The sequence below is a fragment of the Guyanagaster necrorhizus genome, assembly GCF_019112545.1.
Source record: "Guyanagaster necrorhizus MCA 3950 unplaced genomic scaffold BT62scaffold_13, whole genome shotgun sequence".
Lineage (NCBI taxonomy): Eukaryota > Fungi > Basidiomycota > Agaricomycetes > Agaricales > Physalacriaceae > Guyanagaster > Guyanagaster necrorhizus.
In genome coordinates this window covers 216,082-240,629 of record NW_025064892.1, presented here as the reverse complement: position 1 = coordinate 240,629, position 24,548 = coordinate 216,082, and the positions used below count along the sequence as shown (strand labels likewise).

At 48.5% G+C, this 24,548-nt stretch overlaps 13 protein-coding genes across 13 annotated transcripts; 8 read left to right on the top strand and 5 right to left on the bottom strand.

The window, feature by feature from the left end:
* Window positions 1-201: 201 nt before the first annotated feature.
* BT62DRAFT_896059 (uncharacterized protein) lies at window positions 202-1,911 on the bottom strand (the record flags this gene model as incomplete). Its single annotated transcript, XM_043183243.1, has 6 exons — window positions 202-1,039; window positions 1,094-1,245; window positions 1,296-1,444; window positions 1,512-1,628; window positions 1,679-1,734; window positions 1,787-1,911. 6 exons carry the CDS (start codon window positions 1,909-1,911, stop codon window positions 202-204), a joined length of 1,437 nt encoding a protein of 478 aa, XP_043039437.1.
* A 138-nt stretch (window positions 1,912-2,049) lies between these two features.
* Window positions 2,050-3,415, top strand: BT62DRAFT_987136 (uncharacterized protein; the record flags this gene model as incomplete). Its single annotated transcript, XM_043190047.1, has 4 exons — window positions 2,050-2,337; window positions 2,396-2,505; window positions 2,553-2,719; window positions 2,769-3,415. 4 exons carry the CDS (start codon window positions 2,050-2,052, stop codon window positions 3,302-3,304), a joined length of 1,101 nt encoding a protein of 366 aa, XP_043039436.1. The 3' UTR covers window positions 3,305-3,415.
* Window positions 3,416-3,467: 52 nt separating this feature from the next.
* On the top strand, window positions 3,468-5,289 carry BT62DRAFT_949845 (uncharacterized protein). The gene is made up of 4 exons (XM_043188121.1): window positions 3,468-3,730; window positions 3,780-3,919; window positions 3,971-4,594; window positions 4,649-5,289. Exons 1-4 carry the CDS (start codon window positions 3,505-3,507, stop codon window positions 5,144-5,146), a joined length of 1,488 nt encoding a protein of 495 aa, XP_043039435.1. The 5' UTR covers window positions 3,468-3,504; the 3' UTR covers window positions 5,147-5,289.
* Window positions 5,290-5,994: 705 nt separating this feature from the next.
* Window positions 5,995-6,777, top strand: BT62DRAFT_143163 (uncharacterized protein). Its single transcript, XM_043179838.1, has one exon. The coding sequence runs from the start codon at window positions 6,215-6,217 to the stop codon at window positions 6,614-6,616; it is 402 nt and encodes a 133-aa protein (XP_043039434.1). The 5' UTR covers window positions 5,995-6,214; the 3' UTR covers window positions 6,617-6,777.
* A 730-nt stretch (window positions 6,778-7,507) lies between these two features.
* On the bottom strand, window positions 7,508-8,249 carry BT62DRAFT_1006115 (uncharacterized protein; the record flags this gene model as incomplete). Its single annotated transcript, XM_043177215.1, has 5 exons — window positions 7,508-7,537; window positions 7,593-7,658; window positions 7,732-7,887; window positions 7,938-8,185; window positions 8,243-8,249. 5 exons carry the CDS (start codon window positions 8,247-8,249, stop codon window positions 7,508-7,510), a joined length of 507 nt encoding a protein of 168 aa, XP_043039433.1.
* An 875-nt stretch (window positions 8,250-9,124) lies between these two features.
* On the top strand, window positions 9,125-10,362 carry BT62DRAFT_920013 (uncharacterized protein; the record flags this gene model as incomplete). Its single annotated transcript, XM_043184189.1, has 2 exons — window positions 9,125-9,896; window positions 9,950-10,362. The coding sequence occupies 2 exons, from the start codon at window positions 9,125-9,127 to the stop codon at window positions 10,360-10,362; spliced, it is 1,185 nt and encodes a 394-aa protein (XP_043039432.1).
* Window positions 10,363-10,548: 186 nt separating this feature from the next.
* Window positions 10,549-11,948, bottom strand: BT62DRAFT_143124 (uncharacterized protein). The gene is made up of 5 exons (XM_043179837.1): window positions 11,487-11,948; window positions 11,359-11,431; window positions 10,986-11,302; window positions 10,817-10,930; window positions 10,549-10,764 (listed from the first exon to the last, which is right to left on the bottom strand). Exons 1-5 carry the CDS (start codon window positions 11,586-11,588, stop codon window positions 10,669-10,671), a joined length of 702 nt encoding a protein of 233 aa, XP_043039431.1. The 5' UTR covers window positions 11,589-11,948; the 3' UTR covers window positions 10,549-10,668.
* Window positions 11,949-13,957: 2,009 nt separating this feature from the next.
* BT62DRAFT_1006112 (uncharacterized protein) lies at window positions 13,958-14,790 on the top strand (the record flags this gene model as incomplete). The annotated part of the gene is made up of 5 exons (XM_043177214.1): window positions 13,958-13,995; window positions 14,064-14,132; window positions 14,175-14,370; window positions 14,419-14,537; window positions 14,598-14,790. The coding sequence occupies 5 exons, from the start codon at window positions 13,958-13,960 to the stop codon at window positions 14,788-14,790; spliced, it is 615 nt and encodes a 204-aa protein (XP_043039430.1).
* An 88-nt stretch (window positions 14,791-14,878) lies between these two features.
* Window positions 14,879-15,535, bottom strand: BT62DRAFT_994320 (uncharacterized protein). Its single transcript, XM_043190462.1, has 2 exons — window positions 15,161-15,535; window positions 14,879-15,108 (listed from the first exon to the last, which is right to left on the bottom strand). The coding sequence occupies exons 1-2, from the start codon at window positions 15,373-15,375 to the stop codon at window positions 14,943-14,945; spliced, it is 381 nt and encodes a 126-aa protein (XP_043039429.1). The 5' UTR covers window positions 15,376-15,535; the 3' UTR covers window positions 14,879-14,942.
* Window positions 15,536-15,988: 453 nt separating this feature from the next.
* On the top strand, window positions 15,989-17,474 carry BT62DRAFT_949843 (GroES-like protein). The gene is made up of 7 exons (XM_043188120.1): window positions 15,989-16,163; window positions 16,223-16,383; window positions 16,439-16,515; window positions 16,570-16,676; window positions 16,725-16,771; window positions 16,819-17,123; window positions 17,174-17,474. The coding sequence occupies exons 1-7, from the start codon at window positions 16,026-16,028 to the stop codon at window positions 17,428-17,430; spliced, it is 1,092 nt and encodes a 363-aa protein (XP_043039428.1). The 5' UTR covers window positions 15,989-16,025; the 3' UTR covers window positions 17,431-17,474.
* Window positions 17,475-17,512: 38 nt separating this feature from the next.
* BT62DRAFT_142907 (uncharacterized protein) lies at window positions 17,513-21,369 on the top strand. Its single transcript, XM_043179836.1, has 21 exons — window positions 17,513-17,676; window positions 17,745-17,802; window positions 17,861-17,878; window positions 17,931-17,973; window positions 18,024-18,060; window positions 18,117-18,230; window positions 18,276-18,530; window positions 18,583-18,744; window positions 18,798-19,070; window positions 19,124-19,183; window positions 19,233-19,279; window positions 19,329-19,393; window positions 19,443-19,590; window positions 19,643-19,733; window positions 19,784-20,025; window positions 20,080-20,160; window positions 20,220-20,248; window positions 20,298-20,345; window positions 20,402-20,679; window positions 20,740-21,187; window positions 21,243-21,369. Exons 1-21 carry the CDS (start codon window positions 17,618-17,620, stop codon window positions 21,252-21,254), a joined length of 2,568 nt encoding a protein of 855 aa, XP_043039427.1. The 5' UTR covers window positions 17,513-17,617; the 3' UTR covers window positions 21,255-21,369.
* A 115-nt stretch (window positions 21,370-21,484) lies between these two features.
* BT62DRAFT_968743 (salicylate hydroxylase) lies at window positions 21,485-23,204 on the bottom strand (the record flags this gene model as incomplete). The annotated part of the gene is made up of 9 exons (XM_043188916.1): window positions 21,485-21,564; window positions 21,612-21,918; window positions 21,971-22,146; window positions 22,197-22,294; window positions 22,351-22,481; window positions 22,532-22,625; window positions 22,676-22,863; window positions 22,920-23,044; window positions 23,096-23,204. The coding sequence occupies 9 exons, from the start codon at window positions 23,202-23,204 to the stop codon at window positions 21,485-21,487; spliced, it is 1,308 nt and encodes a 435-aa protein (XP_043039426.1).
* Window positions 23,205-23,684: 480 nt separating this feature from the next.
* Window positions 23,685-24,373, top strand: BT62DRAFT_1006108 (uncharacterized protein; the record flags this gene model as incomplete). The annotated part of the gene is made up of 4 exons (XM_043177213.1): window positions 23,685-23,780; window positions 24,099-24,133; window positions 24,190-24,248; window positions 24,306-24,373. 4 exons carry the CDS (start codon window positions 23,685-23,687, stop codon window positions 24,371-24,373), a joined length of 258 nt encoding a protein of 85 aa, XP_043039425.1.
* Window positions 24,374-24,548: the final 175 nt, after the last annotated feature.

Sequence of the window (24,548 nt, the reverse complement as noted above, 5' to 3'; positions counted from 1 at the left end):
CCTCAACAACTTTTCATCGAGGTTCTGGTCAACAGCTTGGGCAAAAATTTGGTCGAGTGCGCCATAGAGAGCGGTGCGCATATCGATGTCGGACTAGTGTCGGAGCTCATGGCACGAAGTTGTAAAGAGAGAAATTGATGCAGTACTGAAGTCAGAGTCAATACTATATCACTGTGAGTTGCGCTAAGACTCTCATCACTGTCAGTTCTCGTCTTCTTCAACCTTGCTCTCCATGACCGTTTTAATCATTTCGCTTCCTAGCACGCCGGCTTCTGCAAACCTCCCTTCGAAAAACTGTCTTGTCTCGTCAAACCGCTGCCTGTAAACCTCAAAACTACCAAAGCGGACACACTGACTCCACCCCCGCGCGGCGACCACGAATTCAAGATCGTCGGAGCGGTGCCATGTGTCATAAATGGCCGAATGAATGGCGGCTTCCAGTAAGGACGAAGAGAGGAATAAATGCTCCGCGACACCCAAAAACAGCCTAAATAAAGGTGTCGCCGCAAGTGATAAATGGAGGAAGGGTTTGATATTTAAATGAGCCCAGCAGTCAACCATGGCAAGCAGAGAAAGATGGGAGTTAGGCCGGTACCCAGTTTTGTATGCTGATCCGCTGGAGTCTTCATTCACAGGTATCCGGCCAAGACTAAAGCGATCTAGCAATGCTTCGGAGAGGAGTATAGGGTGACGTCTTTTCTTCTGCGTACCCTCGCCGTTTCCTTCGATCCCAAAGACGATCCTACGGCCCCACTCTACCCTGTCTCTGAGCTTTCTCTCTCGTTCTGCGGCTGATTCGCCTCCATTCGTGCCGGCAGTTCCAGCTTCCACCATCATCTTAAATAGCTCGGTCGCACTTTGAGCATACTGGTTTATCTGTTCTCTGGCTTGTGGATTCATGATGGCTAGCCCCGCATAGACATGCCATGCATTGCTAAAAATCCGAAGAGCGAGGTTGACCTTGACGGTCTCTATTCCACCAACATAAAGACCTTGTTCCCAAGGATAGGCAGCGCTGCAAGCCCATGCCGTTCCCATACTGTTGGTGTACTGAGTTCATTGGCCTCGAACTCAGCATAGCAATCCAGCTTACCTCAAAAAGGCCATATGAGTAACAGCTTGCGTATTCGCAGTAACGATATCGTGTTCATCATAAGATAGATACACATAACGAGATCCGAAACATCGAAGGATATTCTCGACGAGCAAAAGTGCAGAATCGGGTGCTCGATGTTTGATGAGAACCTAATATGGGGTCAGCCATCGTTGTACACTTATTAGAAAGACAGGCTCACCAAGGGCTGTCCGACAGGATTAACGGTTGGGCCGTGTAATGAATGACAGGACACAATTGAGGTGTCAGGGGGTAAATACTTTTCAAAAGCTGCTTTTTCCGGGGCCTTCACTGAGGTCTGGCCAGCGACGATAGCATTGAGTTTCGTTGCTAATTTGCTTGCATCAGCGGTGATTCGGTTCTGCGGTCCGAGACGTAGGGGTCTTCCCAGACTCACAAGGCCCGTACTCAGCAACGACACGGTCAACAAACTCTGCTTCGACAGAGTACATTATAAAGTCGGATGAACGCGAGACGCCATGGCCATCTTGATAAACAGTTACTCCAGGAATGTCTGGGAAACTGTATCAGAGGTTGTTGGATACCTAGCACCATGCTACGCACCGTGATACCTTTCTTGTAGAGATTCGTAGTTCTGTCGTTGGTCACATACATGGATTCTGTTCATAAGATTAATGAGCGATGGTATATATAGCGTATCAAGAGACGAACTTTTTCCAGCCCGCTGCCGAAAGCCTATTGGTATACATAGAGCCCATTAATCCCATACCAATGATTCCTATGGTGGGCTGCTGGTCAACGGGAGAACTTGGATCGACATTCGAAGAAAATGGCATCCTGAACGAGTCGCGGTGAGTAGGGTCGAAGAGCCAGATTTCTTAAATTAATATTCTGGAGCCTTTTAGACGACAAAGCCAAACTTTCGATTTTGCCCTTTTCCTTTTCCGGCGCGTCTGTTCGTTTCCCTCCTCGCTATGCCTCGCCTTCGATGGCAAGAAGTAACCAAGGCGACAACTAATAATCCTTGGACAACAAATTTTCGGCATTTGATTCAAGTCGACAGGTCCTGGCTGAAACGCAAAGCTGCTGAAGCGGACCAACGAAGAGCCAAGGTCGTCCACTCCGCTGACAGAATCAAGTATTGGAACATTGTGCCCGGTGACCAGATTCGTATACGTGGCGACAGGAATGACACCTTGCATTCTGTCCATGCTATTAACAAGCTGAGCAATCAGGTCTTTCTCAAGCCTACTGAGGGTGACGTGAGTTCTTGTCCTCTATTCGACATTTTTGCATGTACTAACCGTGGCCGCTCTCCAGCAAGAAGGAGGAACACGCGGCAAAAATTACCATTACTCAAGATGTCAGCTCTTTGTCGGCGACTATGAATTCCCTCCAGAACCAGGCACAATAGAGGCACAGACGCGTCGGTACGTTACTTTCTGTCCGGGTGCGCTTAGTATTTAACGTCATTCAGTGTATTTGCGCAGCGCATTGGTACCTCTGAGCCCGTCTGGAGCACATACCTCAAACGGTTCCATTGGAATCGTTATGCAGTGAAAACAACCCCCTCAGTTCCTCAGCTTCGCGGGAAAAGGGTTCCCATACCCTGGCCAGTCCGAGAACAGCCAAAATATGCTGAACGTGAGCAACTTTCTCTCTGCATTATGATTCATCTGAGGGGTCTGTTTAGCGAGCGCGTACTACGACACTCCAAAAGACGAAGTCATGAAAGTGACATATCAACCCCCACCCTTTAACACCTCCCATCGATCTTATCTCCCTCCGGCCCCATCGGAAAGCGAGTATCTCTTTGCAATGTTCAATGCTGGCCTATCTACGACGTATGGGGATACTCAACCACCCGCGGAGCTCTTCTTGGAGAAAGAGCTCACAAATCCCCATTCGTTCGCCAAACGCCACGAACGCTGGAAAGCATATCAGGCGTATAAGAAGACACTGCTTGCGGAGATGGTACAGAGGGAGCAGAAGCATCTCTTTGGCCGAACTAAAGAGCAAGCAAGGGCTGATGCGACATTCAAGTGGAAAGAGCGCCTAGAGCTGGAGAGGAAAGACAAGGTGGCAATGCGGCAGTCGTTCGCAAACTTGAAGCAAGAGAGGAAGGCCAAGAGAAAAGCCAGGAAAGACATGAAGATAAGGCAGCGTCTTACGGATATGGTTTTGTCGGATGCAGTCAACCAGATTGTCCCCGGGGGAGTCGATGCTTGAGCGATATCTCTAGTTTTTTTCAATAGAAATATTGTTCTGGCAAGAATCGAAGGATACTTGAACAGGCTCACATCTTACTGTATCCATAATAGAACACTGTAGAGATTTTACCATTCTGTCTGTCTCCTGCAGGCGGCCCGAAATGGAAATTCAGATATCTGCAGTCTCTGTGAAGTCCTAATCCTTCACGCCGTACCACCATGTCCTCCCTTCGCTCTCGCAGCCCCGAAGCATTGTACCACGCTATCCCTCAAGTACCGCTGGCGTCGCATCCAGTACTGCCTGCAGAGTCAGGCTTTGAAATGGAGGACGAAGGAGACCCAGATGCTGCACACGAGTTAGCACATCCTCATTTCACACATGTGGATGCCCGCGTGCGCTGGATATTTTTCATTCTGGGCTGCGCGGTGCTGCTGCCTTGGAATGGTGCGTTAGCGAGCATTTCGAGTGATTGGTTGACCTGAGGACTGGGTAGTAATGATAACTGCCACGCCTTATTTCATGGCGAGGCTGTCTACGTCATCAATCAAGGCCACATTCAGCTCATACCTCTCCACATCGTTCACCGCATCCAACTCAATCTTCCTGGCTCATGCTACGGCAACATCAAAGAAGGTGCGTATATCCATAAGGTCACAGGATCTGCCTCTTAATCGCACACCTCAGAACGCCCCTTCGCGTCAAATCATGGTATCGCTTCTGTGCCTATCAACCCTGACATCTCTCCTCACATTCAGCACGTATATACATACAACTGCTGGCTTTTTCTTCGCCTTTGTGTTGCTCAACGGCATTGCTCAAGCGGCCTTTGGTTCATACCTGCAAACTTCATGTATAGCGATTGCGTCACTTTTTGGCCCTACCGCCGTGCAGCCTATGATGTCGGGGCAGGCTGGTGTCGCCGTGGTGGTTAGCGGTGTGCAGGTATTGAGTGCACTTGCTTCAGTCCGAAGAGACTCGGAGGCTAAGGTGTCGAGTGTGCCCACTGGAGGTCACGGAGAAGCAGAGGAACGATCCGCATTTGTATTCTTTGGCCTGTCAACATTGTTCCTTCTTGCAAGTGTCTGCGCCCAAGTTTGGCTAACGAACATGCCTGTTTACAAGACGGTTGCCGGCTCACTAGAGGCACGCGCCAAGACGGATGCCGACGAAATAGATGGTGAGGAGGCACAGGGTCTAGTATCCCGAGGACGTCAAGACGCGTCGGAGGGGAATCGAAAGATACTCAGAATCGCAAAGGCAAATATGATTTATGAAGTGGCCGTTGCTTATGTTTTTGTCGTCACTCTCGTGAGTAAAATCACCGTCATGTTCGGATGTTATTGATTATGCTCTGCGCACTAGGCTGTTTTCCCTCCCATAACTACGTCCGTCGCACCCACCAATCCGTCAATGCATCCTCTTCTTTTTAGCGCAATCCACTTTTTCGTCTTCGGCGTAGGTGACTTCTGTGGACGATATGTCTGCTCTTTCCCCCGACTACTGACCTGGTCCGCCAAACGACTTCTTACGTTTTCTTTCGCCCGCACTCTGTTTGTGCCTCTGTTCCTCATGTGCAACGTCCAGCGTCCATCGTCGTCCGCTTATACCCCAATAATAAATTCGGACTTTATCTTTATGCTGATATTATTCCTTTTCGCACTTTCGAATGGCTACGTGTCAAGTATGTGCATGATGTCTGCACCTTCTCTCGAGAACAACGATAGATTGAAGACGAGGGAGGATATAGATGTGGCGGCTACGGTGGCGAATTTCTGCCTGATCCTAGGGCTTGCGGTTGGGAGTATAATGAGTTTTGCTGTAAGAGGAGCTGTCTGCCACTGTAATCCATTTACATCGTAATCCACCCAAGCTACGCAAAATCCTTAAATTTCATTAGCCCTTTTCGATCGATGGTACACCATCCATATTCATTCGCAGTTCGTAGAACGAACGATTTCCTGATGGAAGAGAGCTTCCGACGAACCCTGATTAACGCTACTCCGATCACCAATCATAGACGTGCGTTGCTTTTCCCACTGCTATCCACCAGAAGATCAATCATCATGCCAGTACGCAGCGTTTTTAAGCCCAGGAATTAAGCGCAATGAATCTGATACCATCATCCATCAATCCGCCACCCCCCATTACGTTGTTCTGAAAGTCGAACAAAGCACAGCGGAGACCAAGACAGTAGCACGGGTTTGGCAAGGTGTCAGTGATTACCAGCGCTTCATTAATCAGTGGATGTGGGTCCGTGGAACCGTATCGTGAGAGCGAGGCGGTTCAGAACGCTCGTTGCTTCGGTGGTTGTCAGCGTCGCCTCTGACAATAATGCTGACAACGGAAACCGTCGCAGAAAACGTAGCGCCTTCCAGCATCTTCCAGCACCTTCCAACGCAGTTCTGCCAGTGTGCGACCGGAAGCTGATCGGAATGAATTGCCTCGAGGCATCAGACTTGCCTATACAGTTTCTTCTGTTGAAGGACCTGGTCAAAGAAATACGCCTAGGACATTCAAAATCAATAATCTCCACTAGCAATATCGTCAATTGTAGTCGCCAAAGCGCAAATCGACGACATTATGGATACGCAATATTACGTTTCCATTTTTTGAATAACTTCGATTGCCGTTACCGTCACCCCAAATCAGCAAGTTCGCAGCCATATAAAGACCGGTCTAGGAATACTTCAGGCCTGGATTACTCGACTCTCCGAAGTTCCAGTCCATTTCCATACATCATGTTCAAATTCAAGCTGGAACGTGACGATTCGGGTGGTAAAATTCTCCCGAATTGGTTAAGTTACGACTCCCAGGCAGCCGGTTAAGATCAAATCGTCGCACAAATTACTGTGAACTTAGTTCCAAATCTCTCGTGACGTTCGATGGCTGTTTATAAGGCCCAGGACCCACGTCAAAACCCCCAGGATCATGTCACAGGCGTCCACTATCCAATTTCCTTCTCGCGACCCTTCTCCTGCACCTAAGAATCACGACTACAATTCTGACGCTTCATCGGTGTCATCATCTTCTTCAAGTTTTCGTCGACGGCGGCGCCGTGCGGGTGTCGTCGGGGCTGATGCATTGCGGGCAATCTCTATATCAAGTGCAGCCTCTTCGGACTCTGGGCACAGTGATCAATCTGAGTCAGAGGTCGAAGAAGCACCGGTGCCTATCCCAAGAGGTCGTGAGGAAATATGTTCGGAAAGACCTGGGGGCAGAAGAGTTAGCAGAAAGCCGAAAGTAGTGAAGCTGAGAATAGAGCTCCATCTGGAGATAGATATGACGATAAAGGCGAAGATACGTGGGGATATCACCCTATCACTCTTGTGAGTAAGGTCTATCTAGCAAGCATGAAACGTTGGTGTTGATTATCCGCCAGCCGATGATATTTACGCCAGCCAGTGATTCAGTGCAGCAGTTGGGCAAAGGCTAGTTTCGGTTTCACCTTTGTTCAGTTTCCGAAGCTGATACTACAATGCTCTCTAGGACTTTCGATTTGGGCATTTTCGGTGCTAAAAAAACTTCATGAAACATCAAGGCTTTTACGGTTGATATTATGAATGGAGCACATACATGGGAATTAGTGTAGGTACCTATCGACAGGCAAGTTAGTTTCTTTAGTATACGAAAAGAAGAATTGAAAGGGATAACCCATGATCCTCAAACACCGGATCTGATGTGAGCCTAAGAAAATGTATCGCGATGGCGACAGACCTCAAAGAAACCCGGATTCTGACAATTAAGCACCATTCCAGGTCCCAGATCTTCAGTGCCATTCTGGCCTCCAGTGTTTACGAATGCGACACACAGCAGGACAGAAGCACACGGAGGAGGACTAAGTATCCGTTTATCAATGTCCGATCCGGAATATCGGATAGTTGCGTTAGCCTGGCAAGCCATTTATTAGATACTCGCGGAACTTGCATCTGTATCGCGTGGACTTTGGCTTGAAGTCGTGCCGCCGCTGCATTTCCATTGGGTGAGGTCGCCGTCAACCGTGCAGCATGTATACACTAGATCCCGAGACCAAGACATCGTAGTGCTGGTCCACAAAGTTTGGTGGTTACTTGGTTACTTTGTAATCCGTTTCTTTACGATGGCGCATTCCAATGGCAAAACAGCATGGCAACGCACCGAATATTTTGAGGACGGACGGTATTATTATCCATAATGTGATATCAAGAGAGCCTGTTGCGGCAAGGCAGAAAGAGGGTGCACACCTCAACCAGGTTGTACGTGGAGGGAGATACGCTGGTCGGTCAACTTGAAAGATAAACGGACAAGCCTTTCGGGCTCAATGTCTTACAAGCAGCCGTGGACCGCAGACTTGCACGATGCTTGCATTAGTCCAGGAAGAAAACCCAAGCGACGACTAGCGTAAGAACATCAGAAAAATGATCAGGGTATCCGAAGGACTCTTCAAGGGTCTATTATATGGGACGTACCTCAATCGGTCTGAGTGCATGGTCCTTGCGGCAGCAAGGCGGGGTCGTACCTGCCTCGAAGTCGTGAAATTTTCGTCGAGAAACGATCAAAGTTCTCAAGGGATGGGCGACACATCGGCCAAAGCGCTCTTCATTCAAAGATCGGGCAAACCGTTCCTTACGTGCCAAGGACGAGACGAAAAGCCGCGATATAAAATGTTACTTACCATCGTTGGACGAAGGCTAGAACACCGCAGGAAGATCAAAGTTGAGCAACATTCAATGCCATTGGGCGCCAGGACCGCAGACGCTGATTCAAGATGTTTCCGACCGCAATAAGGGAGATTCGGGTACACCGCGAGGCCCGGGATGGAGATACGAGACGAATGGCACAGCGGCGCAGGGTAGCAGCAAGGGTCTGCTGGCAGAATTCTTTCTGTACTTATAGAAACATGGGGCAAAGTTGAAATATACCCTAGCATAATCTGTCAACGCGTCAGTCAAGAACCAGCCCAAGATCAGCACATCTGACGCGTCATGGGGTAACGACGCTCATCTGTTGCCAGTATTATTGACTGGGCGCGACAGGAGACAGATTTTTAACGTTAAAAGAGAAAAAAGCAGGAGGCGCAGAGGAAACGGCCGTGTACCATTGATGTCATTGATGAGGCTAGTAGTACAGTACTTACAAGTTATGGCGGCAACCTGGATAAACACCGGAAATGTATATCCCATTTTCAGCCGGTTTCCTTTCTACCACCATTACATGTGCACTACCACCGGCATATCTCCTGCATAATTGAGGTTTTTCGCCGTCTTGCATCCATGAGTCGGGCGTATGTCACCAAATTCGAACACAAAGGTCTGGCTTCCTCTTTTTTTCTTACATATCATGTCATTTTTATCAAATTTGGACTCGTTCATTCAAACAGGCGCACAAAGTGCTCGACATTTTTTGATGGAAGAACACGCCATTTCAATATTTCTCTACTGTGTGCAACTGCAGTCGTGGGTAGCGAGCGTCTATATACGACCATCGCTGTTGAAACCCTCACATCAAAGGAAATCACCGAGAAATATATACTTCGACGAACAAGGTAAGGAGTACTGATTTACTTATAATCAGATCTATCCTTAGTGCAAGTCAGCGCTTGTCCCTCACCGTGCTTCCTCTCGCCACATCCGCACGGCCTTGTCCGGGGTGTCGCGTTGCTATTTCGGCACCAAGCTTTCCGACAGTCCAACCCACACTCAAACGTAAAGCTTAAAGCCACGGGACGCTCATAAATAGGCCCTTCGTTTTGCTCTTCTACCACCGTTTCATCCCTTCTACGCATCTTCGTAAGTGGCCTGGCATTACTAGGTCTTCTGGCTCATTATTCTCCTCGAAAGGTTCTCAGCTGCTTTTATAGCCATGGCCATGGATGTAATGTGCGTTCTTCCACAGGAACTCGTCGATCACATCATCGACAGCATTGGAGATGATCAAGAGACTCTCCAAGCGTGTGCAGTCGTTCGCCAATCGTGGACCTCAGCCAGCCAGCGCTCATTATTTCGACATGTCAGGCTCACTAACCGGAACCTGCTAGTACTATTCCAGCAGGTCATCTCATCCTCACTACGTCTTGCCAATTTCACGAAGCACCTCGAGGTAGTCGACACGGCGACACGGCGATCTCAGCAATGGATCATATCTTCTTCCAACCAGCTATCTGTCTTGTTACCCCTACTCTCCAATTTAAACAGCATCATATTCGACTTCAACACTATGCCTTGGCGAGAGGTGGCCCGAATGGAAGATGTTTTGCGCCAGGCATTCCGCATGCCAAATCTCGTACACGCCACATTGGACGGTATACGGGAAACATTTACTTCCGTTTGGGCTCTCACACTATTTGAAGGGTCGCTCGTCAAGGCCATTAGCCTTCGGAATATTTATGTCAGCCGTGAATCACCAAATCGGAGTCCAGATTCGCCTAAGATTCGCTTACCATCCGTCGAGTCCCTTTCGTTGGTATGCCTAGGGAGTCTACACGTACTAGACTCTCTTCGGGAGATCACTTTTTCGGCTCTTCGGGAGTTATCTGTGCTTGTAGAATCTTGGGACGAAGTTTTAGCCGTGTCTAAGATAGCAGGAAACCTCTCTCTTGATACCCTAGCGCTGCATTGGGACACTCAGAGTTTTCGTATGTGTCTATTTGTTCTCCGGCCCTTCTCTTCTTATATTAACCATTCACAGGAGCCGACGGCGACCTCACGCCTACCCTGAATCCCATACAACTCGGACGTCTTCCCCATATACATTTCCAACCCTTCCCACTATCCTCCAAATCGTATGGCATGTACGCCCCATTGGAGGTACCACTCTGGTGGGCGACATACTTCCGCCAAGTCTCAGACAGCTTCCTTCGGACCATTACAGTGACTTTTCATAAAAAGTCTGGGGTTTCCGAGCACGATCATGATCAGTGCCTTCTGGAAATGTCCAGCTGGAATCAGCTTGACGCAGCTCTTTCGCCGACTCTTCGTCTCCGGGACGTTATTCTCAGTGATGAGTATTTACAGTCTGATGGTTGCGAAGACGAAGGCATCCGAGGTAGGGTGAGGCAGGCATTTCCACTGCTCTATGAACGTGGTATCTTGCGATTCTGAGGTGATATTTCTCTTCGGTTTGCACTTGGTGAAGCTCTGATAATAGTATTGATAGGTGATGATCATGAATGGATTATTTACGTATGCGTACTAGGATATTGTACAAGTGTTGATATGAGACATCAGGATTACAATGATTATTCCACTGTAAAAATACAACGAGGAAGACAGAAAGAAATGTATGAAGGTCGTAACCCGCAAGGCTTGAGGCCTTGAGGTCGTATCATGAAAAATTAAGTAAGGGACATTGATAAATCATTAGTCCAGTTCAAAGCTAGGAGATGTGACAAGGAGCCTATGCAATTATTAATGCACAGCCAGCATGGGCTGCCAGACACCGTACGACGTCTCTTCCAAATGGTGCAGATCGAGACGATCCCATGCCAGGGGAATTCTGTTTGTCTGAAAATATTCCTCAGCGACAGCGGGGACCCAGAAATGAGATCTTCCTTACTGAGAAATAATGGACACAAGACCGCGCGACCCGACGGGCCAAAGTCTGCAAGTTTACCCGGCTACTGTACGACTCCAGCGGGATTTCATACTGGAGCGCTTGATATCCCGACCACTGAAAGATCAGATGAGCACGTAAAATTGAACAATGAGGCATACATCGACCTCACCTTGATCAACAGATAAATGTTATCTCGCCTGTCTGGGTGCATGTCGCGCACATGGTACGAGTCGTTTCCCGAGAGCCGGATATTGTGAGACTGGGCATCCACCAAACTGACGCCGTTCATGAAAGCGCCCTTTCGTTTAAACTTGACACGCAGGGAGCTCGGTCGAAGGTATGCTTCCATATTGTTATGCCCACTGGTTGTGAACGAAACCGTGGAATGCCTTCGCTGACGGGGCATGCTGACCACGATAGGGCGTGGAGTATAGTTGGACGGCAGTCGTTGATGAGCGCGATAGTAGCCATGATCGTCGTAGGCAGCTGAATTTATGATCAGGACCTACATAAATGGCATATTAGAGTGAAGGGACACTCACAATGACTTGACATGCGACGCGACATGGGTACGGCGTGTGGATTCGCGTAAATATCATACGAAGGGTGCGGATACTAAAACGTGAACGTCAGCGTTTTTCGGTGGCATAATGGCAGGCTGCCGCTCTACCGCTTGATCCATGGGCAGCTGGTGAGGCTGGTACATCGGGGTGCCGTAGGACATGGATGGCCGCCGAGCGACTGACTGAGGGTCGTAGGGGGGGTATGCCATGGCTATGGAAGTACTTGGGCCACTGTGAGGGATGGAAAAAAGGCAACTATGTGTTCACAACTGTGTCATGCTTATATACGTGGGTCTGTGTGGGCGCATGTATGTGGCAGACAGGAAACAATGAGGAGGGGTGTGTCCGTAGTCAGCCTCGAGGTATGATTGCTTCCCTCGAACAACATAAGCTCAGAGTTACTGTCCAACAAGGGCTCAAGATCGATGTATGATGGAACAAAGCCATCCAGGCGCCAAAATGCCACTTGGGGCGATAAAGGGAGAGCGCTTGTAAAAATCCCACCACTTTGGCTACGACATTTTTGTCCTATAGTTATTTTCGTTTTGACCCTCGTAAACGAAAAATAGTGGTGATGACACATACTCGCAGCCTTGGAAGAGACAGCGTCGGAATTTGTAGAGCCATATATATCCTGGTCACCCGACGACTGTGAAGAGGTTCGGAAATGAAGAGCCTGATCCGCTAGAGGTGCACAATTGGCGGCCGCCTTGAGGGTAGCATACGCCCTGTGAGAAGCACTGGAGGTGAAGAGTTCCCCGAAATTGCTGGCAGATCAGTGAGGCAAGTTAGCGTAGAGGGAGAATCGCAGCGCCCGTCACAGCAGATGCCAAGAGAACACCGTCAGAAAAAATCATGGCAGGTTTTGAACATGCATTAATAGAGTTGAAGTTAAGAGAGTCAGAGCCTGGACCAAACGAGGAAGATCGCTAGACCTGCGTGTCTGAGGCGTTTGCACGATGCTTTCCCGCAACTGGTAGTCGTCGGACCAAAGGTAGACCATCTCGTGCAACCAGATCGTGCCAGGAAGAAGAAAGCCAAAAAAAAAACAGATTGAAGCTTAGCTCTTCGTAGGATCGATATTTCTTCCGAGGCGGAGACATATATGACCTCAGTCTGTCTATCCCTGCACTGATTAAGGATGATCCGCCGTAGGTCCTAACTTGAGCGTAAGTTTCGACACGAAGACCCAATCGGGATTCTGCTTGTCCGCTGCGGCAATTGCCGGCCCGGCATTTGCGCCCGATCGGAGTTGCTTGCTTTGTGTTCCTCGATATTCATCCTTTATCTACAGCATAGAGAAATGTAGCCCTTGGCACTCTGTCTTATACACTCTCACTGGACTTCCTGATTCCCTCACCACGACATAATTGTTCGAACTTGATAATTGGTTCGCAATCACGCCTAATCCTGAGCTAGGGCATGCCTTTTTTATACTTCTAGCGCTGGTAGCTTGAGAAACTTAAGGAAGACCTTGTCACCTGAAGACCCGGGTTACCGGCAAGCTATCTCCCGATGGGTAATCACTTTTAAACGAAAGGCTAAAACCAGTCTGCAGATATGATAACAGTCCTTCTGACAGATGACGGCCAGGTGATCTGTGATTGTCCCTTCCAACCACTGCCAGGGAAGTATCCGACTCGGAACTGACTGAACCATGACCCTGTTCTATAGATCGGCATTGTGGGGTACGCACCATGATATGAAAGCCACTTCAGTCCGGTCCTAATAACCGATTACGGCTGACTCAGTGCTGTCCGAGGACTTGCTATCGACAATCTCGTTGAGGCATATCGTTTCTTCTTATCGTAATATGAAAATACTTAGTTGTTACTTCGTAACTCGTAAGGTATATGTACAAACTTATAGTTACATCACCTCTGTATACGGTCGAGCAGTGATATTTTCTATGGATATTCCACTGGTGCGTGGAGTCATCAACCGTCAGAGAATGAATGCTTAAATGAACGGTTTGTCGTGGATTCTGGTAACCAGGTATAGCCCTGCATTTTGGTCTTTCAAGTGTTATCATGCCGGTTTTCTGATGCAGACGGCTCGTCATCACTCCCTTGATAATCTACAATAAGACGGATCTAGAAGGACAGGACAATCAAAACGTTTTTGATTTTCGGTATTTTGCGTTCTGCTCCCGTTTTCTGTGGTACTCTCAACGTGTTTGTTTTCAGATCTCGCTAGATTTCACCATGATCTAAATCTTGAAACGTTATATCTGCGAATGGACATTATACAAGTATTCTGGGCACAATTGTTCGTTCTGTATCCTCATCCACATTTATCAGGGTGAACTAGCTCCACCAAAATTTGTTTTGTATATATGGCAAGGTATGCATAACACAAGAAATCCCGTCGTGACCTGGCTTTAGAACTTCCATTTCGACCGAACAACTTCTCGGAGTTGTTCTTGTGCCCTAACGTCAACAGACCATTCGAAGATATTCAGAGTACCTTAACACGCGCTGATCAGGGTCATGTGGAAGCTACATATGGATCAATGCAAGAATGTGAAGACGCACGGTATCATGGGCGTTCTAATTGAATAAACATCATTGGACTCAGGATGGCCGTTGAGCCGGGAAGAGATAAATTCTCAGATAAGTATATGCACCTATATTATTAATTTACTCTCGTGATCCAAAATACAAAGCTCACCACATCTTGGCAAGAAATGCGTTCAACCGGAGGTCTGATCAAAACGTGATCGAGTTGGCGCCATATGTGGAAGGATCTTCCAAGTTCGCGCTCTGATACGTCATTCCCGCCCGTCATCGTTCCAGCTCCCCACCCATTGGCGTCCTTCGTTCAAACTGCCATCACAACGCAATGAATAAGTCTTATCTTCCTGCTTCAGATGCCGCTCTCCGCAAACTTGACAAGCAAATTCAAAAGGAGGCAAAATTGAAAGATTCGACAGTAAAACATTCAGTGAAGGACTTGGCGAGTACAGAAAATAGAGTCAAGAAGGTCGACAAGGTGTATATATGCATTTCGTCTCATAACTTCTAGTTAATGCTATATCAGGGACTTGGAAAAGCCAGGAAAACGCTTGCGAAACGTGAAAAAGAGGAACTTTCAGCTGTCAAGGCCCTCAACAAGGCGACACATCAGCACAACATGGCAATCGCCAAAGCTGCTGACGCGTAAAATGATTTGAAAGTTAGAATACCCTATTGCTGACGATGCTTGCGACTAATGCTCAGAAGGCACATAATGTATGTTACAAATGTTGGTCTAATGGAATGGCCATTGCCTACTATAACACGGGAAGCGCAGGAGGCCAAAATCGCAGATCTGCAAGCAGGGACAGGGGGAACCGTAAACCATCAGAAGATCCAGGGGTTTTCCACAACGCCACCGCGTAGAATTGATATGAGATACTTATACCGAGGCTAACATGGTATTTGTATGTACGCGGGCCACTATTTGAGGGTGTTTTCTTCGTCTTCGAAATAATTTTCTGATACAAGTTCTATTGCGCAAGGTAATGACCGTTTGGTCTGGTTCTTTTCTACGCAGTTTCTATATAACCATATATCAAATAGTGTTTATCCAAGGGGAATGTGATTAATAGAGCTACAGTCGTGTATAGATACAATACCAAGTCCAACTGTGGACGTCTTTGACAGAGATGTCGAGTTGAGTATTATAAATGACGAACGAATCCAGTAAGTATCCTGGTTATATATGTCAAACGTCAGGTCTGGCATGTGCCTGTGGAATGTCATTAGAGGAATGGGAAGAGATAGAACGGGCGAGTTCGCACCGTTTACCATCCACCTGGTCGCCCTCCACCTCCGGGTCCGCCAAAGTCACCTCCGGGTCCACCACCCGGTCCGCCGCCTCCAAAACCGCCGCCTCCAAAGCCTCCTCCGCCCGGCCCGCCCCATCCTCCGCCCGGCCCTCCGCCTCCGGGTCCGCCAAAGCCACCACCAGGCCCGCCCATACCACCAGGACCTCCCATACCAAATCCACCACCATTATGGCCCTGCATAAGGCCTCCTATGACACCTCCCATGCCGCCACCCATACCGCCTGGGCCGCCCATTCCGCCCATTCCACCCATTCCACCCATTCCACCCATTCCAAATCCACCGTTAGGAGGAGGACCAGCAAATCTTCCGCTAAGGCAACCGCCCATAGAGACTAATGTTCCAAGCGAATAATGAGTTTATGTCGGTCGTTAAGAGGGAGTTTTTTTGTCCCGAATCCGACAGCCCGCACCTCTTTTATATCCTTTTGCAACGACTGCGGGTGTTGATCGTAATACAACTAGAACGTGGCTGAATGACGACATAATACACAGCCAGGAACGCGAGAGAACGCACGAGAACATCCAAGTTTGTTTCGCGTAATGTCCGCAAGCGGACGACGCGAGAGTACCGTACGCGTGATGTTCTATTTCAGCGAACGATGTTCGCATGGTCGGAGGAAGAACAATGTACCTACGAAGCGATCTAATCTTATCTGTTCCGTGGAACAGTACCGCGGTATTTCCCGACCGAACGGGATAGGTCCTTCCTTCCGCAAGAGGCTACCCTCAGGTGAATTCCGTTAAAATAAAGTCTGAAGGGCTTGGTCAATGACTGTATCACATAATCCCCCACCTTTGCTTGCATCCATCTTTCGTTATGACCCCAGAAACGCCCAACAAGGCCTGCATGCTTCTGAAGGCTAACACCGTCGAGATACGCGACGCACCCATTGCCCAAGTCGGCAAGGACGACGTTCTCATCAGGATTGAGGCGACAGGTATTTGTGGTAGTGACGTATGTTTGAGTACAGAGAACCTTTCTTCGTGGGTCAGCTAATCTCTCCCGATTTATAGCTCCACAATTACAGCCACGGTGGTGTAGGCAAGGACTTGATCAAGGAGCCATTAATCCTTGGTCATGAATCAGCAGGTATCATCGTAGAAGTTGGTTCTTCCGTTACAGATTTGGCGGTGGGTGACCGGGTAGCCATTGAGCCCACAATGTTTTGCAGGAAGTGAGTAAAACGCCAGCACCGATGAAAATTGCGTGAGCACCTGACAAGCGCCCAGGTGCCATAACTGTAAGACGGGAAAGACCAATGTGTGCAGAAACTTCCGACAGGCTTCACTATCGCCTACACAAGGCAGTGAGTACGGTTTGTTCGCGATCAAAGAGAACACTGACCATGCTTTCGCTAAAGCGCTTTGCCAATACTATGTATGCGATGCCGACTTCGCTGTCAAAATCCCAGCGTCTATATCGTGGGAGCAGGCAGGTTGTATTCAGCCACTAGCCGTCGCCATCCAGGTGCTTATTATAATCAACTAAGCTTATCAGCGTTAACACACTGTACAGCTCGCCAAACGTGCTAAATTTGCTGCAGGCCAAATCATCGCTGTATTGTGAGTGCTCGACAAATCGACTGATGCCTCGTCTGATCTTTGTGTAGCGGGTGCGGGCCTCTCGGCTGCCTAGTCATGGCCACTGCCCGAGCCTACGGTGTATCTAAAATCCTGGCCTTCGACATATCACAGAAACGGATTGACTTCGCCAAGAAGCTATGGGCAGACTATGCCGTTCTATCACCGAAGATAGCACAGGGACAGGACTATTCTGAATGGGCAGAAGGATTTAAAGCATCCGTATTGAAAGAAGCCGGGGTGGATTCGTGGGGTGTTGATATCAGCGTAGAGGCGTCAGGCGCCGAGGCATGTATGCAGGCTGGTATTACCTTTGTACATTCTGGGGGAACATGTGGGTATTTCTTCCCTTTATAGATCAACGCTAAGCTGCAGTGATTGCAGACGTACAAGCGGGCCTTGGGCGAGCGATAAATTCGTTCCCGACTTTCCAGATCGTGGCGAAGGAGTTGGATGTCATCGGAAGCGTAAGGTACACTGCAGGATGCTTCAAGACGGCTATCGATTTAATGGAGAGCGGCAAGATAGACCTGCAGCCGATGATTACTGCAGTATTCCCGCTGTCGCGCAGCAAAGAGGCATTGGAGGCAGTGAGAAAGGGCGACGACTTGAAGGTGGTTATCATGAACCAGCAGGTATAATGACCTTGAATTCGTTGAATTTATATTCATGCTTGACTGTCGAGAGAGATTTGATCTATAATATATTGATTCACCTGACAAATAACATCCGGCAGTCACAGTCACCGTCGAGGGTCACTGCTGCCTGAGTATTCCTATCTTTGGCGTCGTGTAGACCGTATTTCGTCCATTTCTCCTGTATCACTGGATGTCGGACAAGGCTGAGGGGTCTAACGAGAACAATGGCGGTCCTCAAAATAGCGAGCGGTGAGTTGGCAATTGGAAATTATACAAATTGCGAACAGAAATTCACCCGTGTATTCGACTTTGATCAGGAAACTGAACGTGAGAGCGCGAGTTTGGCGGGCATGCGAGGTCTGTAGGAAACGGAAGGTGCGCCTGCCCAGCAGCATCCAGATGGCGCCGACGTCTGACTCTGACCTTCGTCTAGGTCAAATGTAACGGTCAGGTGAGCCTGGCCTCTTTCGTTGCTATCCATGCAGTCCCGACCTCTATTCCAGGAGCCGTGTGCCTACTGCGTGTCTTCAGGCAAGATATGCAGCTGTATGTTCTTCACTTTGTTGCTTGCGCCGGAGCTTAACGGGTATATCAAGTCAAGGATATCAATGACAATGCTGCGGTCGCCCGACAGTATGAATTACGATTTATTGCAGTCATCGCCTTCCTCACCATCATTTACTTTGCAGACAAGCAAACACCGTCGATTCAAGACTAGCAAAGGTGGAGGAGAATCTAGAGAAGTTGCTACCAATTACGAAGGCTTTCGAGGCATGGATGCGGCAGAATCCCCAGCAATTTCCGTGCGTTTTGTCGCTCGTAGTTGAGCTGTAGTTGACCTCCTACAGCTTTAGCATTCCCAACAGTGATTCTGGTCCTTCCCAGCCTTCGCAGAATTCCCACAAGTCCACACCCGAGCTATCGCACCCCCGCGTACCGTATCGCCCATCTGCAACCATTCAGCATCTCTCTCGATATCCAAGTGGCTCCGTTTTGAGTCCCACCGCCGCATCCGAGATAATGGATGGGGATGAAAACGAGGGCCCGGAGCAATGGTCGGACAGATTCTCGCATCTCACGAAAGATAGTTATGGAAATCTGCGGTGAGCACATTCCTACTCTGCACCTCGTTCTAGCTTAAGGTCGGCATCTCAGGTATACGGGAGGAACATCTACATTCATGCTCGTTGAAGCATTAACCACATTACAAGATTCTGCCAGCGACGCTTCTCCGGACTCCCAAAACTCCAATAAAAGCGCAGATATTACTCTTCCATTTTTTGATCCTTCCGGCCGTTTCAAAGTACAAGAGGCTTTGTGAGTACTGTTTATATGCTAAACCAGTGCCCATGAATATTAGATCATTCTAGACCGCGCCCGGAAGATATCGATTATCCTTCATCTGAACGAGCAGATGAACTCGTATCCCTCTATTTCACCCACATACATTATACTTTTCCAATACTCCACCAACACGTATTCCTGGAACGTTACACGAAAACTATGACGGCCAAGTCGGCCGGCAAACCATCCAAGGACAGTGCTTTTCTAGCGTCCTTATTCGCGGTATTTGCTTGTGGAGCATGTATATCGAAGAAGGGGAAAAGCACTGATCCCCAAATGCGGCGGTTTGGCGGCATGGAGTATGTCCGTTACCTGTCGATCGATTCACTTTCATAATTTTTGCACACATTAGGTTCTATGAAAAGGCTCAGCTTCTGTTTTGGACGAGTGCTGGATTATCTCAAATTGAATTGTACGTTCGCGGTAGATCTGTGAATAATGGTCTTATTGGATTCATCCAGGGTGCAATGCGTCGCCATTCTAGCCATCTGTAACGCGAATTGGAATAGTGAGGAATGTTATACCCACAACATGTAACTTTTGCTCACTTCTTATAGCTCTTGCCCAAAGTTGGATCAACGCCGGTCAGGCCGTCCGTAGAGCGCAGGATCTGGGGCTCCACGTGCGTCCAATATTCGACTGCTTGGACTGCCCTGCTTATATTATTATAGCGCTCATCGCGCCGATCGTCTTTGCCTCCTTTTGAGAAAGAGATGCGCAGGCGAGTGTGGTGGTGTGTCTATGGTATTGATCGTGTTCTTTCTATCGCACTGGGGAGGCCAAGCGGCGCCCATGATGATGACTGTAATGTCGAAATGCGTGAGCAGTCATTGCACTCCCTCCACTTACAGATGTTTAAGCTTTCTGGTAGCGGCCGAGCTTGATGATGCTCAGCTCCTTGCGTCTGTCGAAGGTGTTAATATCTCGAAGACCGGGGAATCATTCATGACAGGCTTTGTTGCGTACGTATGGTGGTCGGTTCTATCAGAGGCCGCTAAAACCCTCATTTCAGGCTCCTTGAAATATATATCATAGCGGGCAAAGTTATGCGCTTCGTGCACTCCCTGCAAATTAATGACCCTCTAAGCGAACAAACACGAAAAACAGTTTCTGCTATTGATGCCGAGTTAGAGCATTGGTTGAACCGTTTACCTCCAAGCGTTCGATTTGCCGCAAACAACCGACAAAATCGCAAGATGCTAACGCTATGTCTCATTACCTTCTTTGTGTATTATTCCGCTGTCATCGACTTGCGTTCGTATCACGGCTTTCTCTTTTATCCGTCGTCTTAACCAATCTCCTCTCCAGATCGACCATTCATCCCTGACGGAACCTCTTTATCTCCTGATCTGACTTCGTTGGGTCAGTGCATGAGCGCCGCACGATCCTGTGAGTCAGGCCCCCTGCCATATGTTTATTACCTCTCATCGATCACAATGTTCTATCAGGTATCAGGATAGGTGAAATAACGCAAGAGGCAAGTGTCGGTGATCGGCTATCCCTTCTTACTTATTCCATATTGACAGATGCTTCCAACTTCGCACCATTTGGCGTTCGCGGTCCAATTCATTACAGTAAGCATCTGCACCTAAATTCAGGCGATACGAATTTGAACACTAAGCCTGTCTAGCTGAGTGGTATAACTCTTCTTCGTTGCGTCTATTACCTGAATCACCAAGAACTTGTTACTGCCATCATAAATGATGCCGAGAAATGCGTCAAAATTCTGGAAAAAATGCAGGAAATATGGCCTGCATCTAAGCGCTGTGGGGAAATCGTTTCTGATCTGCTGGTAATGGTAAAGACGAGATTGTATGGTGGTTCGTCTGCAATCGAGGATTTACAAGCCGCCCAACAACAAGCCCAGTCACTTTCATCTAAGAATCAGGAACGACCCGAACCGCTCAGGTCAGCTGCTCTTGTTATGCGTTGATAGCGCAGTCATTGACTGGTAACCTCTCAAACCAGCTCAACGGCGTCGGCGTCGCGAGGAAAGCGGAAGAGATCTGATGCCGAAGTTGCTTCCTCACAACGAAATCGTGTCAATGGGCACGCATGGGAGAACGGCATACCGTCGTCCTCCCACGTTTCTGAGGGACACAAGACTCTTAATAACAGTTCGCATCATTCTAGCGGCCTCGGAATGATGGATCCCGGTCTCGCGGAAGGGCGATCACACCAGCGACTATCCAATCTTCGTACTTCGATGGAACCGGTCGCAGAACCGAACGGCCCTTATCCTGGACAACACTCCTATTCTCCGTCGCAACATAACCCTGTGTCCGGCCATTCGCGAATACCTCAATCTCCTACTCATCAGATGGGTCCACCACCTCCACCACATGTCTACTCTCCTTCCAACCCAACGCCGCCACAACTATCTCTGGATATCAATGCTATATATGCTGGACAACATGTTGACGGGCTTCCTTTTTCTAACGAATTTCTCGGAGATGATCTTCTTGCTTTAGTGGGGAATGTGATAAAGCCTTCGGCGCAACCAAGCGCTCAAATGTTTGAGGAAAACGCCCAAGTGCTATGGCAGGCTTTCCATGAACAGCAGGACTGGCCTTTTAGTGGGGGTACGAATTCAGGATTTTATAGTGGTGTACCCGCGAAGGATAATACATAACAGAATAGTTAGTTACCTTTGGTCTATTGTATATACAGTGTCATGCGCTATCTAATGTAAATAATTCTAAAACTGGATTCATTAAACTTGAGCAGGCGCAGATAGTTTGGTCACTTCCGCTGCGACGTGATCGTGCATCTTGTAACTGTTCATTTCATTAACTAACCCAGGTCAGGAATGCTCGTTAGGAAGAAAGATTGAAGCTCACTAGTCAGCTTGTCAGCGGCAGCAGCCAACTCGGCTTCTGGTGCGGTGAGACTGGTAAATCCGATACGCTCGTTGATGTTCAAGGTCGCTCGCCACGAGGCATCCTGGACACGGGTGCCGCGAGGCTTGCGGATAGTCTGGTACATAGCCAAGCCAGCCTCGATGTCGTTGGTAAAGTCGTACTTGTCGGAGAAAATAATACCCAGGGAGGCGGCATCCTCGATGGCCATGCAGGCACCTTGAGATTGGTGGGGCATCATGGGATGGGCGGCGTCACCGAGAATGCAGGCGCGGTGCTTATACCAGTTCTGTCGACATCGAGTGGGCAAGGCGTGACAGGAGGATAAAGAGGGAACGCACGGGGTAGGGCTCGTGTTTATACAGTCGCCAAGGCATCCGGTCAATAGAGTGCTTGAGAAGTGCAACGCAGTCCGGATCCAACTCATCATATCGTCCGATGAGGATATCTTCAATGGGAGCTTCTTCGAACAGGAATCCCTCCTCGAAGTGCTTGGTCATTTCGGTTGGCATGAAACCTGGAGAGATTGACAATGAATAACAACTTGAAAACTTTTGGAGATCTCACAGTAAAACGAGACGATTTCATAGCCGGAGCAGGGTGACATGACAATCTTGTAGAACTTGGAACGCCGGTTTTTGCCCTCCATTCCGCCCCAGTAGTGGCTGGAGGGGCAATAAAATAAGGCCGAGTTGCCGCAAATATCAGAAGGTCGGCTTACATGGCAGGCTCATATGAGTAATCGACCAAGCCAAACTTCTTGACATCAGACGTCAAGACATTGCAGCGATAACAGGTTTGAGGTCCAGATTTCATCTGGGGAACAATGCCAATTTGCCCGCGTACAACCGACTTTTCGTTGGAGGGATAAGCATCGATAGGGAGAGATCAGTTAGACATACCCTGATACCATCAGCCCCAATAATAAGGTCTGCAGAGATGGTCCGGCCATTGGTGAAAGTAACAGTACCCTTCTCTGGATCAACGGACTGACAACTACGTAATATATTAATATTTTGAAAGCAACTCTAGAAAAGAGTACTCACATGTGGTCGATGACAACGGTGGCAGGAGTGCCTTTTCCTTCGGAGGAAGTGGCGGTCTTGAGGAGGGTGGCGTGCATGTCCTGACGATGAAACATGTTATAGACGTTGCCCCATTCTTTCTCGTAGTTGTCAAGGTTGTACTGATTGAGGATCTTACCGGTATCCCAGTCGTGCATGACGAGTTTCATCTGGAAAATTAGACAGTAACTCTCACAGAGAGATGGTGATGGAGACGTTTATTTACCAGGACAACAGGTTTCATGTCAGCAATATCGACGTCCCATTCCCGTAGCCATTGAGTGCCATTAGCGGCACAGGAGATGGAAGCTCCGACTTCAACGTTAAAGTCGCGCCGTTCGTAAATGTTAACTGTTGCTTAATATGAGACTAAACACGTTCACAAGACAGGTAAATACTCACCCAAGTGACCGGCACGACGGAGCGCGACAGCAGCGGAAAGACCGGCCAAGCCGCCGCCAACAACCGCAATATGGAGCTGCTTGAAGTTGGGGTTCAAGGAAGAGGCCATTAGAAATATTCCACGGATCGAAGCAATGGAGTGAGCGTCCCATAACTATCGCCTGCTCTTAAGTACAAAGTACACGATCTAACTCTTGATAGGATACAAACGCGTTCTGCATCTTGGTGGGAAGCGGTACTCGGCCGCGGCTCATCCGCGGCCTTGGCTTGATATGGTGCGGCCGACACATCATGTGACTATTGCGTGGCGAAAACGCAAGTTGTCACGGTTTCCTTTCTGTTCACTTGTGCGTTCCTGCCCGCCGTCTTTGCCAACTAATATCAAGGGGAGAGTATGCCTGAATACCAGTCAGCCGTTGGTTGAGGAAGGAGTATTCTTGGAATGTTGCCATTGAGCGGCTTGAAGGGCAGGTCCTCTGTCACGGGCCAGCCCTATGAACTCGTTTACTCTCATCATGATTACACACTCTTCCGTCAGTCCGCTATCCTGCAAGTCCTTTCGGCCTTTTGAAGGCTATCTGCAAAGATCATGTCTTGTCTGTATCCTCTTGGAATTTCTAGTGCGGCGCGACACCTATCACCTTCCGAGTCCCTTCCACGAATGGCTGACTCGAACGAAGCCCCGGTATGTTCCATAAGCACCCTCCTTCGCAGTTAGAGATCCGCTCCGTATGTTGTAGTTCTTTGACAGAAGGTAGGGAATATGTCATTAACATTGAGTGATCTATTTTGATGGACTGAACCCGACGTTTGGTACAGGAAAAAAAATACACCAGGTTTCAACTAGCAAGGCTGTCAAGAGTATCCCAGTACCGGTGATATCGTTCTCGTGAGTATATGCTTCGATTCGCAATTAACTCACTCATCCACGCAACTACCGTGAGTCAAGCACTGGTACTATTCAGTTATCTGGTCAGACTTCTGATTGCCCGTGAGACAACAGACTGGCCGCGCTTTTCGGGAGAATTTCGTCCTTGTGTGAGTTGCCCGATGACCGTATATATTCCCTTCAGATACTCACGTCTACTCACCAGGAACCAGTCGACTCTACGATTCTTGAGACTGTCTCACGAACGGTCGGTTCGGGTCGTATGTCGGTGGGTATTGTTCGTCTTAGACGCGGCCTTACTATTCAAGTAATTGCCTGCAGGCGGAACTGCCGGTTCTGTTATGAGTACATTTGAAAATGAATTCGTCTACAGGTATACAGATATCTAGAAATACCCATGTTAGGCACTATGGATGTCCCAGGTGATCGATTGTGTCAGTGCCTTAGTAGAATCACGGACGTTATTCTTGTCATAATTCCGCAGACCGCATCTGGTGGGCTCAAGGGACCGTATCTTTGTGGCTGGACATATTTTGCATGTACCTTCCCTTTATTAACCAAAGC

Bases quoted from the DNA above. Each gene is read 5' to 3' on its own strand.
- BT62DRAFT_949845 (XM_043188121.1), top strand. From the start codon at position 3,505: ATGTCCTCCCTTCGCTCTCGCAGCCCCGAAGCATTGTACCACGCTATC. The intron at 3,731-3,779 runs GTGCGTTAGCGA...AGGACTGGGTAG, and splicing joins GGTGCTGCTGCCTTGGAATG to TAATGATAACTGCCACGCCT. The intron at 3,920-3,970 runs GTGCGTATATCC...CGCACACCTCAG, and splicing joins CTACGGCAACATCAAAGAAG to AACGCCCCTTCGCGTCAAAT.
- BT62DRAFT_143163 (XM_043179838.1), top strand. From the start codon at position 6,215: ATGTCACAGGCGTCCACTATCCAATTTCCTTCTCGCGACCCTTCTCCT.
- BT62DRAFT_143124 (XM_043179837.1), bottom strand. From the start codon at position 11,588: ATGGCATACCCCCCCTACGACCCTCAGTCAGTCGCTCGGCGGCCATCC. The intron at 11,303-11,358 runs GTGAGTGTCCCT...TCATAAATTCAG, and splicing joins GCGTCGCATGTCAAGTCATT to CTGCCTACGACGATCATGGC. The intron at 10,765-10,816 runs GTAAGGAAGATC...GAATATTTTCAG, and splicing joins CTTGTGTCCATTATTTCTCA to ACAAACAGAATTCCCCTGGC.
- BT62DRAFT_994320 (XM_043190462.1), bottom strand. From the start codon at position 15,375: ATGGTGGTGGATTTGGTATGGGAGGTCCTGGTGGTATGGGCGGGCCTG. The intron at 15,109-15,160 runs GTGCGAACTCGC...GACATTCCACAG, and splicing joins GACCAGGTGGATGGTAAACG to GCACATGCCAGACCTGACGT.
- BT62DRAFT_949843 (XM_043188120.1), top strand. From the start codon at position 16,026: ATGACCCCAGAAACGCCCAACAAGGCCTGCATGCTTCTGAAGGCTAAC. The intron at 16,516-16,569 runs GTGAGTACGGTT...CTTTCGCTAAAG, and splicing joins ACTATCGCCTACACAAGGCA to CGCTTTGCCAATACTATGTA. The intron at 16,677-16,724 runs GTGCTTATTATA...CACACTGTACAG, and splicing joins CACTAGCCGTCGCCATCCAG to CTCGCCAAACGTGCTAAATT.
- BT62DRAFT_142907 (XM_043179836.1), top strand. From the start codon at position 17,618: ATGTCGGACAAGGCTGAGGGGTCTAACGAGAACAATGGCGGTCCTCAA. The intron at 17,677-17,744 runs GTGAGTTGGCAA...GACTTTGATCAG, and splicing joins GGTCCTCAAAATAGCGAGCG to GAAACTGAACGTGAGAGCGC. The intron at 18,531-18,582 runs GTGAGCACATTC...TCGGCATCTCAG, and splicing joins GATAGTTATGGAAATCTGCG to GTATACGGGAGGAACATCTA.